The sequence below is a fragment of the Oreochromis aureus genome, linkage group 18 (genome assembly GCF_013358895.1).
Source record: "Oreochromis aureus strain Israel breed Guangdong linkage group 18, ZZ_aureus, whole genome shotgun sequence".
In the NCBI taxonomy this organism is placed as follows: Eukaryota; Metazoa; Chordata; class Actinopteri; order Cichliformes; family Cichlidae; genus Oreochromis; species Oreochromis aureus.
The window spans coordinates 25673770-25692353 of NC_052959.1; the positions used below are offsets into that span (position 1 = coordinate 25673770).

The following is an 18584-nucleotide window of genomic DNA, read 5'->3' on the forward strand; positions in this document are numbered from 1 at the left end:
CTAATCATGTGACCTTGTGAGTAGTTATGCAATACATCTGCACATAAACCGACATGTTTCATCTGTATTTTTAATGATTCTACCTGATCACTTTGAGGACTTTCTGTTGGTTTCCACGGCTTCTTTAACATCCCACTGTACCATTGTTTTTCTTCCTGAAAAAGACACGAACAGCATGCTCTGTTATTCTAAAGTCAGACAAGTAATTTTGCAGGTAAATTTACCATTGAGCTGTATGTGTACACTGTAATTCCAGATAACATTATCTCTGCTACCACTACAGCAGCTACAGGACCTCACCTTGTTTTCAGAAAGGCTGTCGCTGCTGGCAGAAAAGTCACTGTGGGCACTCAGATTCTCCTGAAACACCAAAGTCATTTAAGATAAAAAGAAAAAAAAAAAAAACACTAATATTATCTTGATGTATGCTCATTCATCCAGAAATCCCAAAAAGTTGATTCTGAATGTAGCGTTTTCAGTGGGACAAACATTCATCATTCATCCAAATGACTTCTTCAGTCTCAGCTGACTGCAGGTTCCAGTCACTGAAGCATTTGAGGTTAATTTGTAAGAGATTACAGGATAACCTCAACCTCAGCAACAGGGCACTCTGAGCACCTATCAAGTGTGTTTGCTTTTGGAACTGTGTGTTAATTCCACCAATTTCACATACAAGGGTCAGTACTACAGGCAGAAAAATGGGTGTGCCATGGGTTTCCCAGTGTCACCCATCGTGGCCAACTTGTACATGGAAGAGGTGGAAAAGAAAAAAAACAAAACGCTAAAAACGCTACATCTAGATGAACAGATAATCTTTTTGGAGATCCACTAACATTAATAATAACATTAATAATAACAATAATAATAATAATAATAATAATAATAATAAAATGGCTACTTTTTCCCCCTACATTTCACATCCAAGTAAGCTCATTTTCTCAAATATGCATTTTTGATTTCAACATTTACAGTATTTTAATATTTTAAGAAAGGTGCACACTCACTTGTGTTGACATCTCATTTGGTGATTTTTTTGTTTTTTTAAGGATACCAGAGAAGAAACCTCCCTTTTCCTGCAAAGGAATGAATTTTTTTTCTTTTTAAGTAAACATAGCAGTAAAATAGCTATCAACAAAACAGAGTCATTCCATATGCTGCTATACGGCTTTTGAACAGGATCTAAATACATGCACAGAATGAGAGCCTTGTGTTTAAACGATTGCATGTTTGCCTCCTTGCTCCTGTGGTGTTTCCCCCCAGTGTTAAAGCCACTGTAACAAAACTTACATGGGGCGTCTCTGATGTTTTTGCCTCTTCTTCTGCATCTTCAGCATCACTGTCTGCTTTACTGACCTGGGAACAATCACAAAGAAAAAGGAGTCAAAAAAGACAAACACATGAACAAGTGGAAATTGACATTAAAAAACAAACACTATCAACAGGCTGATGCTACCGTCACTGCTGGAGAAGATGATTTCTCTTTGGGTGTTTGCCAGAATGCTCCAGTAAACAGATCTCCTTTCTCCTGAAGGATGGTAAAAGATAAAAATTAACCTATTCATGAAAAAATAAAAATAAAAATGATGCATATCTTCATCTGCACCATGAGTTAGTGTGCACTATGGAAGTAATCTAAAAGTTCTGCTTTATGGCTTTGTTCGAAGAGGAATGCACTTGATAGTAAGTAGTAAGTAATCTGACATCCAAAACCATTTTACAATATTAAGTCAGTTACACACTAATCATATAATTATGGCGTTATTTTTGTGGCTCTATTCTGAGCACACGTAAGAAAAAATGTGCAAGCGCAAATGTTGCATTTTGAGGAGAAAATTATTTTGAGCAAAGAAAAGTTTAATTTGGGCAGACAGACTTTGATGCAAAAATTCTGGCTGTTACGGTCTCCAATTCAGCTCGCTAGATACTATATTCCGGGTCAGAATGTAGCTAAATCCATTTTTGGTTAGCATGTTTAATTATTTTATTTTAAAATATAAAAATTTTAACACCATTGTTGGTTTTAATCTAATTTAACCAAACCCCTCTACTGGATTTAGCAACATTCTGGACTCTGTTTCCAGAATGCAGTGTCTAGTGAGCTGATTGTAACATCCAATCAGAATTTTTGCATCCAAGTCTGTGATTGGTTAGTTTTGTGTCATACTTATAACAGTGTACAGAGAGTTGAGCGGGCACAGAGCAGAGATGTTGTGAGTGAGAACGACACACTGAGAGCAGGTCCGCAGATATCTGTGAGCCCACAGATCAGAGATCTGAGCCAGAGTAAACGCCAACAACTGAGCGAGAGGAGCTGTTATTGTGTGTGTGTATATGGATAACAGCCTTAACGCCCACTCACATCCTGGGCCATCTGACCTCAGGAATTCACAGGACAAGGTGGGGCCAGGTTTCACAATGAGCTCACCCGAAACCCTGGCTGATTAGGTCCCACACCCGCTTTCACACCTTGGCGCATGTGATTAGAGGATCACCAGGGGGTCCTTTGTCCCTCCTTTGGGGGGATACTCTCACTGGGCTTAAATCTGGGACTCTCGGCCATTTGACCTTAGAACTGAAGAAGCTTCTCGGATGAGAGATGAAACATCTTCAAGCAACTTAAAGAAGTCCAGACGCTTTTCTTTGCAAACTCCTTTGACTACGATGACCTGGATGACTGAGAACCTTCACAGACATATGGATAACAGCAAACACTGAAATACATTTCTTGGATGAAGCGATGAATTTGTTTCGCTCAAACATTTATTTATTTTTTGCTCAAAATAATTTTCTCCTCAAAATGCAACATTTGCCTTTGCAAAAAAATTTTTTAATGTGCACTCCGAATAGAGGTATAAAAATAACACCATATATAATGTGTGTGTTTCAAATGGAAAAGCAGAACTTTATTTTTAACATTCCTTTTTTAGTTTGTACCTGTTTAGGTTCTGCATTTTTTTCTTGCTTGATTTTCTTTATAGATTGTTGGTTTACTGGGCCTGCTTCCTCTGCACTAGGAGCTGGGCTGTGCTCTCTGCTGGCCTGAAAGAAGAGTCAACATTATGATTGATAAACAAAAAACAAAACACAAAAAACCCAACAAAAACAAATGTGGCTGTACCCTAAAGCAAGGGCGCCAGCATCTACAACTTCTTTACATATGAAACAAGTTGCTCATTAACCAAAACAAAACATTGTAACAGGCAAATGCAGGTCTCAACAAAGTTACAAATCAAGTGAATGTCATGTGAAAACTTAGTAGCGAAGTAACTAACTAACTAGACCTCATAATTTAATAGCTTGTAGAACCACTTTTGGCAGCAACAACTTGAAGTAAGTAAAATTTTATTTATATAGCACCTTTCTAGATAAAAGATCACAAAGTGCTTCACACAGGGAAGACAAAGTATAAAACAAAAACAGACAAAAGTTAACAAAATGCAATTCTAAAAAGCTTCTTTCATCACTGTGGAGTCATTTTTAGCCCACTCTTCTTTACAACATTGCTTAATTTCATTGAAGTTTGCAGGGATTTGTTTATGCGCAGCTCTCAACCCAACGGAAACTCCATTACAGTTTGTGGTAGAGACAAAACTCAAACGGTTTCAGAAGGAAGAGAAGACAAGCTTTACGGGGATTTTCGGTGTATCAGAAGGTATCGCATTCATCAGGTACTGCTGTCTGTCAGCTGTACAGCAGTTTTATCAAGAGCTGTTGCTTTTATATGTGCTTACAAATAAAGCTGACTTCTAATTGGCTGACCCTTGCAAAAACAAAGTTTGAACATCAGGTGGACGGGGCTTCTGTGTTCACAGCTGGATCTGTGCACATGGTGATTACATTACCTACTCTCACCATTCAGAGCTAAGAGCAGAAAATAGCATAATAGATAGCATACATACAACTTAGACAACATAAATAGCATATGGAACAAATAAGGTGTGCAGCATTGTTGAAAGATTTTATTATGTTTATGTTTAGAAGTACTTTTCATTTAAGGTCTTCTAGATGTGTTTGCTCTTTTTTATTAGAGAAGTTACGTTGTGCAAGCTCAGCAGGAAATCCTCTCACCCGTGTGCACGTTAAATTTGTAAAACTTGTCTGAGTGTCATTTATTCCAACCTGAGTTGAATTACAGGAAACCTCCTAACAAGCATAGTTTAGTATGTACTAGAGAACCAAATAAATCTGACTTAACATCTGGAAAATCCACTAATTTGGTTTTTATGAAAGCCAAAAACAAAAACTAAAAGAAACGGGTTAAGCACAGGAAGTGTGATTTTATGCACCAACTTTTACTTGCTTCCAATTCTTGGTGGATTGTTAAAGTAGGAACATGTTTATATACAGCAGACCTTTTATTCACCTGAATTAAACCAACAAGTTGTATTCAATTTGTGCAACCAAAGATATATTTTGTCTTTTTACATATTCGATCATTTTTGAAAGTAAGGCAACATCAAGGCAAAGCGAAGAAAACCCACATAATGCAGTTAGCACCACCACGACCACCAAACCATACCATCAGTCAAAGTGTTTGTGAGACAGTATTGCACAGCAGCCACCACCAGCAGAAAGCTCCGGCTGTGCTTCATACCTTTGGTGATGACTTGATTTGCAACCCTTTCATTACTCCTTTCAGAACGCCCTGCCAACCACAGTCACATGTCACAAAAACAGCTGACATCACTGACAGTGGAGCGCTTGGTAACACGCATGACCACCCACACATACCGGTTTGCTGTCGGGAGCCTGTTTGACTGGGACGTCATCAGTCTTTTCCTCTTCATTCGTCATGTAACTCTGAGGAGAAAAGAAAAGCTCAGCACATCAATCCACATTAAAACCAAACTCTGACTACTCAGCTGAGGAGAAAGGCTAAAAAAGTCGCAAACAGCAGCTGTCATTTGTGGAGACGTACACATAACGCATCAGTGGGGACATCAACAACATTTACTAAACTTTTTAAAAGTATTTTAATGTTTTAAAATCTCATTTTCAATAGAGACCCGGCAAAGGGGGGCAGGATTCTTTTTTTTAATGCTGCAGAGATCGTTAACTTTTTAATGTCATGACGTGATGCACTTTGTTTATACAGATACTACGTTTCACACAGAGACTTCAGCTATGCAATCATATCACGCCGGAAAAGAAACAACTCCCAACTGTGGAAAGTCACAGCAACGCCCACTCCAGCTTGTAAAACTAGTCTGAAAGTTTACCATGTCATGATATAGGTCATGGGTTATAGGCAAAAACATGGCAGAAGGAAGTAAATGTTTAGTATTTATGAGAATAGTATTTAAGAATAGTATTTATGTATTTTTATTTTTTGTTAATGCTTTGAATTCTCATATTTCATAACTTTTTTTAAAAACTGGTATTAAATTTGGTATCAGTTTGTAACTGCTGTTGTCCACATGCATGCACCTTGATAAGTTAGAAATTGCGTTTATTAGCTATAACCTGATAAAAAGCCACAATTACACTATTATTTTTAACGGAAACGTTGTGACATGTTTGTAAAGACCATCACAGGAGCTCAGTAAAGGCGTGAGCTCTGACATAGAAAGACATTCAGCTACTAATTTCTCCCAACAGAAAGTAGGTGGATGTCAAGTTTCAATGTGAGCGACTGAAGCGACTACCAATGAGAGTGAAGGACACTGGTGATTCATTTGTGACAAGGTGGTAAATACACGTGACCATCAACGACAAAGTGTGTGTGACAAGCGAATTGTTTCCTGTCTGGACGCTGCTTTATGTTTCATTTATGCATCTGCGGTAAATCTATGTAGACCTTACAATGTAGCCCACACGACTGCCCAAAGACAGCACACCTGTGCAGGTGGACGAACATTAGTTTGCCCTATTGCACAGGGTTTCAGAAAGGTTTCAATTACAATGTACCTGCCACAGATTCAACACAGGACTATAAATCCCCTATTAGTCCCAACACTGAGCACGATCTGATATCGTCGTGTTGGTGTTGTTCCCAGATCATCATACTAAATGTTGTTCCAGGATCAACATTGCAAGTGACCAATCAGAATATTGTGATGTCATACTTTTGCAACGTCGGGAAAAACTGCCGTAAAACAAAAACCTGTACTTACGCTGTGAGAAACCACCTTGTCCGCCAATCAATGGACCCTAACCCTGACCCTAACCCTAACCCTTTAATAAACGGTAAGCAGAATTGATATTGTCCTTGCAACATTGGAATTTCATAAATGCACGAATGGCTCGGCGTGCAAAAGAATAACGTCACAACAATGTGATTGGTCACTTGTAATGTTGAACCTGGAACAACATTTTCATGATGATCTGGGAACAACACCAACACGACGATATCAGATCATCCCAACACTGATCCCTCTGCTTGAGGGTTTTTAGACGTTCTTCTTCTTTCAAGAAGAAAGGACGAGTGATGAGCCAGGATTATTAAAATGGAGGAACAGGCATCATGATTTCACAGAAATATCCATTCATATAATGAAAAATAGGATTTTGCCACTTCCATCAGCGACTGATTTTGAAACCTGTTGTGCGTCAGTGCTTACAGAACAGAACAAACAACTACATTAGCCTGAAACTGTGTGAAAGCACACACGCACACACACACACACACACACACACACACGCAACATTTAAAGACAGTCTAAAGCCCTGCTGTGCATTTACAGTGAACAGCTGGAGGTGCTTTGCTTACAGTGAAAGTGGGCGTTCTCCCTTTTTGGCTCCGATGAAATAATCCAGTAAGGACTGAGTAATTACCCTACAACAAAGCACATGTGTGGAGAAAGAGGATAACATTGTATGTACTGTGCATGACCTAAGCCTGAGCTGGGCGTGATTGGCTGCAGCTGAAATACCTGTTTGAAGTCTGCATCATCTTTGGGAACCGCAGCAGCTTCGGGTTGCTCGGTTTCTTTGGCACTCTGGAGAGAAAGAGGAAGGTTTTGACCTGGCAGTTTATGAAAAAAAACGAGGAGGAAGATGGTACTTTGTTGCGTTTGTACCTCTGTGTCCTTGGTCTGTGCGTTCGTCCTGCGTTGGCTGTATCTGGTTGGGGCGTTCAGTTCCTGCACGCACAAAACGCCCCACATGGAACAATAACAAAAGACATATGGCACAGGAAAGAAACATGAAACCCTGAGAAGCTCCAAACCCGACACGACTCATGTTCATGTCAACATGAAAACAGACACAGTAGTTATTTTCAACATGAGAAAATGAGATGTGCTGTACCTTCTCTGTGGGTCTGGGTGGGACCACGGGCGTCTCAGGTGGTTTATCTTTTGTCTGTTGTTGATTCACATTTTCATCGTTCTAATAAAGAAAACAAAGCGTATAAACGTGTTTTTAAAGCTCACACAAATGAGCGAGAAAAGTACACAAGGGCAAGAAGGATTAAATCATAATGACACACAATCACAGCATGGTTTTCACATGTATATATTACTCTGTATACTACTTTTATAAAAGACGAGTAATTAGGAGAGAAATTGTGTGAGGACTAAAGAGTCCATGTGTGTTTTATTCTGAGTGCTACTGATGTGCTTAACAGCAAACAGCATTCTGCGTTTCTGGCACTACACCAGCACTTTTTTTTACTTCTGCACACTTGGATGAACTTTCTTAGTTTCCTGTAATTTCTTTAGGTTATTTTTGGTGTAATTGTTTTTGGTTGCTATTCTTTGTGTTTATGGGCATGTAAAACTACACCCAAAAAAAGACAACAACACAATAAAGATAACCTTGAATCTATATCTACCTACCTATCATTACATTAGTCAAAGGATTAAAGTAAAGAAGCACTTTACTTGAAGAGATTATCGGAATATTTATCTGAAGTAGGAAAATGAAGGAAAGCTGCAGATTCAGGGTGATAGCGTGATCTGTAAAGATATAAGTAGTAAACAGCAGTAAATACCTCATTGTATGCTGCTGTCACTTTTTTCAGTCTGTATTGCGTGTGACTCAGTTCCTGCAGAGAAAATACAAATCTGCTTTGAAATAAATGAGTACAGTAAAACTATTTCTTACATGTTAAACAGATTTAAAACAGATTTTTAAAAAAGGCACAGTTTTTTAGACCATAGAGCCACTTTCACACAAAAATGTAGAGGATCCTGTCAGAACGTTGTCCAAAGTTGTTCTTTCTCACATTTATGGCAAAGCAGGTGAAAATGTGATTACTGGAAATGCGCTGTGTGCTTTTCACAGGCAGACACTCACTACCTGTGAATTCACCTGACAGTTATTTGTTCTAATCTCACATTGGTACAAATCGGTGACATCACAAAGGCTTTGTGCTCGAGCGCTGGCAGGTTAAAGACCGGCTGATGACCGATCTGACTGTGTTCTCACATGCACTTGTGTCAGTGTTCAAGGCTGACAGGCATGTGTGAAAACAGCTTAAGAAAAATCTTTAGGCTGAATAAGATAAGATTTCCCAAAAGACAAAACGATAACAAAATACTTTAAATAAATAAGAATGGCCCATTAAGTACAACGAGATAAGGTAATAATTAATAATGTATTGCTCCTGTTAGGTTCATAGTATCAGTGGAAAATGAAATAAGTCAGCATGTTTTATTATCATTAACCATTTGATGTGAATACATTTGAAATCTTTTATTTTCCATTTACAAGCAGCACTTACAGAATCTGTTGGTCTCTGAGGAACCGCAGGAGGGGGTATCTGAGGTCTCTGTGGTTCATTTTTCTTAGCTGAAAACATGTTTATAATATATTTATAACATATCATGACATACTTTATAATATCCTTATGCCACTACACACACACTTTAAAAAACAACCAAACATTTTAAAACACCAGCTTAATGAATATATTTATGTGTTTATCACTCTACCTCGGTGGACTTTGGAGGAGGTTTGGGCTATAAATGGAGAAGAGAGGGAAAAAAGACAAGGTGTTAGCTATGCTAAGTACTGTTTGGGCTATAAAGGTTTAGGTTGTAACCTTAGGCAAACATCAACAAGATGTCTGATTAGTCTCTAGTACTCTCTACAGCAGCTCTGACATATTGCATACATAAATAACAATCTGTAGCTATAACAAGAAAAAGATATTGTGCAGCTTTTTGTCATGAAGTCAGTCCAGGATTAGAAGACCTGAAAACACAGACAAAATAACTCCTCCAGCATCCTTCCTGCAAAGTGGCTTGAAAAATTCTACAGGAAAACTGGTTCAATTTAAAATGCAGTTTGTACACAGAATAATTTGTGCAAGTACTCTCACCTCACTTACAACACCTAAAACATCTGCCCTGCAGGCTGTATATCAATTGACAGCACTGTATGGGTGATGTGTTGGAGTTGTGCATTGCTTGTGTTTGGTCTGTGTTGGCTGTAAATGTTCTCACCAATTTTGGTTTCTTCTTGACTTCTGGTTTCATCATACACGCCTCCATCCTGCCTACAGAGAGATATAAAAGGTTAAACTTCTTTGTGATGGCAGCATCACCATTTAAATGCCAACAGGAGCAGCAGTAAGAGACCACCTTCCACCATTCAGCAGAGCAAATATCGACTTGTCCACAGTTCATTGCAAGTGAAAAAATCTTGTTCTCCAGTTTATAACATGAATTTCTAAATTTAATATGCTTAAAAAAAAGCTGATGATCCTTCCCCTCTTTAGTCTGGAGGATGCAGCGTCCATATTTTCCATGAAAGATGTTCACAGAGTGAATTCCATGATCAAATCATGTCTGTTTTTATGTATGAAAGGTTTGATATCACAACCATCCAACACTGATTTTTGATTTTGCCACTTGCACCTCTCGAGACTCTGTAAATCTTTTTTTTATGATATTATGTACTGTAACTGTAGTCTTCACAATTTGACACCAGTTTAACTTATTGACAAAGGTTTTTCCAGATTAGTGAACCTTTGCCCATCCTTTCCTTGTTAGAAACTCTGCCTCTCTAAGAAGCTCAGTCATGTTACTGACGCGCTGCCAGTTAACCTTAGTAGTTGGAAAATGTTCCTCCATCTGTTTCTTTTTAGTAACGCTTATTTTTCCAGTTGTTTGTTTCTGATGTCTCAACTTTTTTGACAAGTGTTGCCATCAAATTCAAAATGAGCTAATATTTTTCATGATATATTAAAATGTCACAGTTTCCATTTCTGTTTTTATTTATTTATTATTTTGTTTTGTTTGCAGGGGGAGCCAATCAGAAGAAAGACAGATTAAATGGAGGGTAAAGGGGAAAAAACGTGTTTCAGACAGTGGAAGGCCCAACAGAAGATGAATGAGGATCATTTAGAACAGTGATTCATGCTTAACTACTCTAAATCTCCCTTTCAATTGTGTTAGTGATATTCCTATTTTCTAATTACTAAGCTCCAATTTTAACTGAATTTTGCTTATTTTGTCCTAAATCCAAGCTGTTCAAGAACAATAAGAGTTTAATGTGAGGCTTTAGTGTTTGTGATTCATATTACATGATAGTTTTTCTAGCCTTTTCACCACAATCTCCAGTTAACTGTAATATTTTCCAGCTGTTGGCAGCTCCACCATTTCCTTTGTGAATTGCATATTAGAACAATAATTACCATCAGCACCACACTTAAAATACAATAGCTTCATTTTAGCATGAAAGCTTATTTATTTAAATTACTTTTTTGCTTTTTTTTTTTAAATGCTCTTGGGGCATATCTGTGGTATTGTAAATAGTGGCCTTATAAAGGCCTTGGAAGACAAAGTCTTTGTCAGCTTCCCACATGTGGTTTTCCAGCCACGTGACATTAGGTGTCTGCTGTGGAAAAAACCCATCCCTTTAAAGTTTCAGCAGCTCATATGGCTCCATAACAGACATTCCTCTTTGTCACAACAGGAAAAATAGCCATACCTGTAACAGAAGTCAGGTGTACACATTGGGTTTTGTTTTTGATCAGTAAGCTAAATGAAATGAGTATTCTCTGTTAATGTAAATAAAAGACAGATGTCCGTTTCTCTCAGTTTCCCACAGGAATTTTTAAATTCCCTGCTGTTTGCTGGAATGTTTCTTGTCTCAAAAATGTATTTTTATCTTATCAGAAGCCCTTGAATGGATCATTACTTTTGGTATTCATGTGATCAGCTCTGATCTTTTAAATAAAGCCAAATGATGAGCATGTTCAGCTTGGATTTCAGATCTGAAGTGGCTACAATTCAACTACATGACTACACTAGTGTGCACTTATTTATGAGTAAAGGGCAAAAATGTAAGGAATTTTTAAAACTGTCAAAAGCAGGCGAAACCTTCAACGTCAAAAAACACAATGATTTTATCTTGGTACTGCTGCAGTGACAAAGAGTACAGGATGTTTAGTCTGAGAAGATTACACAAAGTTTTAAGGATTTGGCAGCTATCATTTCATTTTTAATTAACATATAAAAGAAAATAATAAATATATCTATATAAATTGTATACATCATGCGCTATACAATGTTTAAAAATTTCTGCCTCATATGAACCAGAGGATGTGTTACATTGTGTTGGATAATGAGACATAAGTTGATCCACTGTTTGCAACCTGCAAAGGGAGCAGACGAAAGAGGAAGAAGAAGAAAGAAGTAGGAGCATTTAAAAATCTGTTAACAAGCGCAAATATACATAAACAGAGTCTGGATTTTTTTGGAGAAGACAGAAAAATACAAACACTGACTGTGTAGACACTTCTCATGTTAACACATGAAAAAGAGGATGAATGATTTTTTTTTCTGCAGTCACAGCAAAAGCATTAAAAACACAGACATCACTGTGCCTTAACGGGCAAGTATGCACTGAGTGGACGTGGCCAGAACGCTTGCTAAAGCAACTTTTTAAAAAAAGGCAAATTTTAAACTGCTGCCACACTGCATAGTGAAGTTACTGGTGCCATTTCAGCCAGAGATTTACTGTCAGGGAAATATTTCTAACCGGGAAGTGATCAGAAGTTGCCTTAAGAGGGACTTCACGAATCTGAAAGCACTCATTTCATTAGGAGGAAATACCCCAGTATGCACTTCCTTCAGCTCCTCTGATCCTGCAGTGATCACAGACACTCTCCTAAGACCTTATTGGAGGTCTGATCTTGCTCCCCTCTCTCCCAAATGCAGATGCCCCTCCCTGAGCATGGTTCTGCCACAGGTTTCTTCCTGTTAAAAGGAAGTTTTTCCTTCCAACTGTGACCAAAGTGCTTGCTCATAGGGGGGAATCTGACTGTTGAGGTTTTCTCTGTTTTCTTACAATATAAAGCACCTTGAGGCAACTGTTGTTGTGACGTGGCGCTGTGTAAATAAAATCAAATTGAACTGAACTGAATGAAAATATCAAATGTGTTGCATTAAGAGAATAGGAATCACAGACTTCCACATAGACTGCAATTTTTAGAGGCTCAAAAGTAATTCGACAACTCACTGACAAACTGTTTTAAAAGATATGTAGTTGATTCCAAGTGTTGAACTTGCATTTCTTAGCTCAATATGAGGTCTGAAGATATGTTGACACAACAAAAGCCCTCACTAGCCTCACAAATCAAAAATAAACCTATGAGATGGCCAAATCAACAATCTGATAAATTCTTAAAATTTAACTGAATGCACAATTTAGCTACACAGCAACATAAAGAGACCCAAAAGACCAAGGAAGACAGCTAAAGTAGATGATGACAGGGTGTCCATGATTAAGAAAATTAAAAATAGCTTCACAATATTTAGCCTAGTTAAAACCACTCTGAAGTAAGTTTGTGTGTTATTGCCAAGGTTTACAATCATGACACAGAAACACAACAATGTGCAAGCCTCTGGTTACAGATTAGATTTTGCCAGGAAACATCTAAATAAGGTGCACAATGCTGAAAAAAATATTTGGACAATTGGAACTTAACTCACAACTGAATGGGAAGAGTATGGAGAAGGCGAGAAACAGTGCATGATCTGAAGCATACCATATTATCAGTGACACACAGTGGAGCCAATGCTATGCTATGTGCATGTATGGCTGTCAGTGGAACAGGCTCACTAGTGTTTATTGATGATGCAACTGCTGAAAGAAGATTAGGATGAATTTTGACATGTACAGGGCTCTCTGCTCAGAGAGAGAGGCGCAAATGGATAATGACCCAAAGTATCACATAAAAGAAACCCATTTCACTTTTCTTCAGGCAAAGAAATGAGATATTCTTCAATGACCAAGTCAGTCACCTGATCTCAGTCCAATATGGCATGCATTTCAGTTTCTAATGACAAAATTGAATGCAGAGGCCTACAAACAAACAGTAACTGAAGGTAGCTGCAGTAAAAGCCAGGCAAAGCATCTCAAAGGAGGAAACTCAGCATTTGGTGATGTCCATAGATTCTCTAGACTATTTTTATATTTGAAATTATGTTACTTCATCCAACTATGAGCCACACTGAGCCCCTGAACTGGGGGACTGTGCATAAAAATGGCTGTAAAACCAAAACAGTCAATGCAATACTGTTCATAACACCCACAAATTAAACCTGAAGTCTGTGCTTCAACCACATCTTGATTGTTTGATATAACATCCACCTGGTATTGGATGAAAGAATTTCCTTGAAGAAAAACCCCTTCAAGTGCCTAAGCTCAGTCTGCTGTGATAGCTGTAAAGGAATACTGAACAGAAATGCTCCCTTGCTTTCAATCTAATCACTCTTACATGAAGTGGATGAAGGAATGTCCCTGCACGAAAATGCTCTAAACACTCGACTCATACAGTTGTTTCTGGTCTACAACAGCTTATCAAAAAAACAAAAACAACAACAACAAAACAGAGTATACCCGGTTATTCTGAAAAAATCCAAAAAAATATATATATTGTTAGTCTGTTGTTGATTTCAGCAACATATGATTTTAAAAGAGATACCTAAAGTATTTTAAAGTGGACCTATTTGGCTTCTCTTTATTTTCTCCCATATATACTGTTACAACGATGCATAAACTTCAGAGTAAAGACTGTTCTCAATGCTCAATATCAGCTAGTGGTGATTTCAATGATATGCTCATGTCAGCTCTGGCTGTGAGAACCATAGCCACCCGTCTGCTGTTCAAACTTTCTGTATGTAAAGGGCAGCCAATCAGAAGAAAGACTGCTCAAAGAGAGAGGCGCTAAAAGAGCTTGTTTCAGATGGAGGATGAACTAAGGGTCTGCAGCAAGGCAAAAGTAAACTGTGAATCATGCAAAGCTACTCTATAAGTGGTCAAACTAAAATAAATGGCCTGTATTTATATAGCGCTTTACTAGTCCCTAAGGACCCCAAAGCGCGTTACATCCAGTCATCCACCCATTCACACACTGTTGATGGTAAGCTACATTGTAGCCACAGCCACCCTGGGGCACACTGACAGAGGCGATACTGATCACCAATGATTCCCGTGAACGGTTTCCCCACTTCTGCATTTTCTTTTGTAGTTTTTGTTTTTAACTTTGCTTTCCGCGGCTTTACTCCCAAAGATTTATTGTTACTGTTTAGTTTTAGGTTGCTCCCGGCGATATGAAACGCGACAGTACACAGTTAAGGAAATTAATCACAAATATTCAAACTGAATTCTGTTTTCAGGTTACTAATTACAAATACAGCCATTTAATTTGTACTCACGGTGTTTCTCAAACCTGTAGAAATGTATTTGAGTCAATGACAAACCGTAAGCTGTGAGGAGCTGACCAAGTACAGTGTCAACACTGGAAACTAAAATCACCGCATGTCAGCGCCCACAGTGCGTATATTTGACTGTAAATGATAAGCAAAAGGCTTGTACAAAGAAAGAAGGTCCCGTTAATGTGTCACTGAACAGTTTCACCTACCGGAGGTTTGAAGACGTCGCAGACACTCGTGGACATCTAATTTGTAATGAAGGAAACCAGCGCGGAGCGAACCGACGACTCCTTAACTATCAGGACATTCCCCGGAGTTTTTAAAACTTCACTAAACCCGCACAACAACGTCCGCACAATGGTGCGTTCAGGGGTTCCTCAAAAAGCGGCGAAATCACATCTTCAAGTTTCGAGAATTTTGTGTTTGTAATTTCAAGTAAAATTATGAACTGAAATGAACTTTAATTAATCCTTATGACAAACAAAACGAAAAAGATCTAGCTGCTTCATTTTTTTTTTCGTTTTCATTTTCCGGTGAGGTTTAGCGTGTAGCTAAATCTAGACAAATAACACAAAACTTCACCTAGAGCAGGGGTCTGCAACCTTTAACACCGAAAGAGCCATTTGGACCCGGTTTCCACGCAAAAGAAAACACTGGGAGCCGCAAATACTTTTTGACATCTAAAATGAAGATAACGCTGTATATATTGTTTTTTACCTTTATGCTTTGTGTGAACAACTAAAGTAAGTAAGTAATGTTTATTTATTAAGTGTTTTTCACAGTCAGGCAGTCACAAAGCGCTGTACACAAAGATTAAAATAAACAATACAATCAATAGACATTATACACAATGTAAAAGATCAAATGTAAATAATGTAAAGAATATAAAATACGTAGATCAACAAAAAACTTGTTTGAACAGAAACGTTTTTAACTGGTTTTTAAAAGAATCCACAGAGAATCTAAGGTGTGTTGCTTATGAAATCCATGAAGCGCTACAGAGAAAATCACGTTTTATTTATGCAATTAACGCAATTTGAACTATTAAAGAAATATAACAAAAGGAAAGACACCCAGCTGAACTAAAATGATCCAAACAAAAACCATTGTGAGCCGCCACCCTCACAACAGTTTTTTTTTTTCAATTAAAAAATATTTTTTTAAAAGCACTATGCCGCTAAAAATAGATATTTGCAAAATTCTGCCTAAATATGTATTTTACCTGGTTAATGTGTGTAGCGGGGCGTGGTCTGCAGTGCTGCTGCATGGGAATTGGACGCACCTGAGCGGCACCTGCTCTCTCTGCTGTTGTTGGTATATGTCGGGCTGTGAGCTGAAAAGCTACAGCCGGCTGTATGCGTACAGCAACCGTGTGTGAAAAGCGGTCAATAAAGAGATGCTGAAAAGCATGTCCATGCAAACGTCGTCAGGTCTGCCGTGATATGTTTACAATGAGACTCCTCTGCGCACAGCATCTAGAAATCGGGGCTTTCATCGTTACGCAGGACTGTAAGCTGTCATCTGCGAGGCGTGAGCGTGTTTGTTTTTAACATAGTTCACGGTTGAGAACAGCTGCCGACATAATGTGAATTCGAAGATCCATAATTGGCCTACCTGGGGTCGAAAGTCTCGATAAATGCACGGCGTTTTGGCGGGTACACCGGCTTCCGCGAGTGTGACGCTTATTTTGAGCGATGAAATAATAAAATATAATTGTATTTTTATATTACAAAATCACAATAATCTTCCCATTTAGAACTACAAGTTAAAAAAGCACTAACATAAATAAAATACACTCCAGCTAAATACTTCTAATTTATTTTCCCAACCCACCCAGAGCCGCAGTATAAGGACAAAAGAGCCGCGGGTTGCCGACCCCTGACCTAGAGTAAACGTTTTCTGACGTGCCCTATCGTAGAAGCCCCCTTTATTTTATTTTATTTTATTTTATTTTATATCATTTAAAACCTATATGTCTACTTGTGATATTTTGGCTTATGTGTGGACAAAAAATCGTAGGTGTAAAATGTATTTTACACGTATTTTAACATTTATTTGGCCATGTTTGTCTATTTTATTTTACTGTCTATACATCTGTATATGAAAGTTATCTTATACGATAAACAGAGTTACAACACTATCCATGATGACAACGGTGTTTCTTTCTAATGTAATGTTTTATCATTCGCTGAAGGCGTTACATTAGTAATTTGATTCAGATGAAGTTCTTGACTTTTTATATAACACGTTAACAATTGATATGGGGAAGTGCAAGATTTAGAAGTCAGAAATTAACCAAGCATAATGTTGTACTTCCACTAAAACTAATTTTTTGTTAATGAATCCAAACAAATAGCTGTAATTTCGCATCTTGATCAAAAAATAATTACGTTTTTTACTTCTTTTTCTGCTATTTTGTAAAACAGTAAATTTGAAAATTCATGGTTAGCAATAATAATTATATTTTAGCATTAAAATAAAAAATAATTATTGCCAATGCTGTAAATTTAGGGCAGGTAAACCTTAAACCTTGCACTCAGTGTTGTTCTAATATATTGTAGCGGGCCTTGGGCTGTTCGGGGTTTTGTTATTGACGTTTATGTTCTGTTGCCATGGTTACGGGTGACGCTCTCTCTGCAACTGTGTGTTTCCGGGTGAGAGCGCCATTTTTGTGTTGTTTATGTGGTTGCCGCGCTGAGGAGGGAGGCAGCGGCAGTGTTCTGGGCCGGCTGTAAATAAACGGGTGCTCCCAAAGAAACCCTTGTCTCCTCCGTGACTGAGCTTGCCACAATATAGAAAAGGAAATAAAAGCAAAGATACATATGCTAACAAAAACAACCCTAAAAACAGAAGTATGCAAATCAATGACCCCGATATCATTTTTATTATCAGCTCCTCCTTTACATGTTATCAACACATATATTATGTGTGCTACTTGCCTGTCTCATTCAGTACGCCCAAGCATTTCGTCACCACCCAAAGGCAAATTTGTTTGCTGGTTGAAAAAGTATCTTAAACAAACCAAAACATGCCCTGAACAGCTTTTGTACCTCAAATCCTCACGGAAATAATCTGTTGTTCAATCAGGAGCGTTCTCGTCATATAAAATATCTGAGTCAGTAAATACTTATGAAATAACTGTTCCTGTTTTCTCACCTGGTCTTCCCAGATGCAGAGGTTGTAAGTTCTTTGTCTCCTTTCTGGTTTTAGTGATGTGAACTCACCTGAAAAAGGGGCGTGGTCACTTTGAGGGTTACCTGCCTCTGGGAGCTACTCTGAGTCATCAGTTTCATATGTGTTCACATCATGTAACTATTTTAAATCCTAAAGTCAAAATTGAGTCATCGTCATTGGTGGAAAAACAAACACTGATACTTTCAGAGAGAAAGAAATAACAATAAACAGTGGAAATTTACTGACTGCAGCCTCTGGCCTTACAGATTTTTTTAAAATTAAATTGAATGTAACTTTTTAGATTTACTACAGCCATCAAAAAAAAAAAAAAAGAAGTGTTTTGGAAGTCAATAAAAGTCAGTAATTAGTAAAAACAAGACTTGGAGGACCCGAGGGATGCATTTATCCATTCAGTTGATTTGTTCTGTGTAAGTGTGTGTTGTTGCTGCCATGACAAACCTGTGATAATTACAAAAAAAAGCATTAAGTAATATTTTATTTATACTGTGTGCCCGTCGTCCTCTACAACAACATTATGAAACAACACTTTTATTTTTTTTATTTTTTTTTAAATGCAACTTTTTGGTTTCTAAATGCCGAGACATGTGCAACCAACACAATTCACCTATTCAGCTCAGTCACAGAAAACTTCAAATAGAAGCAAACAGCGCAGGAGGAGATTTCTGAAAGGTTTATCGCCGATATTACCTGAGTAAATACCAACTCAGTAACTGCACAGTGGTTTGTTTGCAGGAAGAAATGTCCAGTCAAGTAAAGGCTTAACAAATTGCACAAACAGAA

General features: G+C 37.9%; 1 protein-coding gene across 4 annotated transcripts in view; it reads right to left on the reverse strand.

Moving 5' to 3' along the window:
• Positions 1 to 14960, reverse strand: part of LOC116313439 (calponin homology domain-containing protein DDB_G0272472-like) — a 37634-nt gene extending 22674 nt beyond the window's left edge. For all 4 annotated transcript variants that reach the window (XM_039602591.1, XM_039602589.1, XM_039602590.1 and 1 more), the window contains exons 1-17: positions 14819 to 14960; positions 9390 to 9442; positions 8877 to 8903; positions 8666 to 8733; positions 7934 to 7987; positions 7249 to 7329; positions 7020 to 7082; positions 6873 to 6938; positions 6710 to 6775; positions 4732 to 4800; positions 4595 to 4645; positions 2935 to 3039; positions 1454 to 1525; positions 1288 to 1353; positions 1005 to 1073; positions 301 to 360; positions 84 to 155 (exon numbers count right to left, since the gene is read on the reverse strand). In XM_039602591.1, coding sequence (XP_039458525.1) covers positions 84 to 155; positions 301 to 360; positions 1005 to 1073; positions 1288 to 1353; positions 1454 to 1525; positions 2935 to 3039; positions 4595 to 4645; positions 4732 to 4794 — 558 coding nt within the window. In that variant the 5' untranslated portion in view covers positions 4795 to 4800; positions 6710 to 6775; positions 6873 to 6938; ... (5 more) ...; positions 9390 to 9442; positions 14819 to 14960. The remainder of the gene's footprint in view (positions 1 to 83; positions 156 to 300; positions 361 to 1004; positions 1074 to 1287; positions 1354 to 1453; positions 1526 to 2934; positions 3040 to 4594; positions 4646 to 4731; positions 4801 to 6709; positions 6776 to 6872; positions 6939 to 7019; positions 7083 to 7248; positions 7330 to 7933; positions 7988 to 8665; positions 8734 to 8876; positions 8904 to 9389; positions 9443 to 14818) is intronic.
• Between the last annotated feature and the right edge of the window lie 3624 nt (positions 14961 to 18584).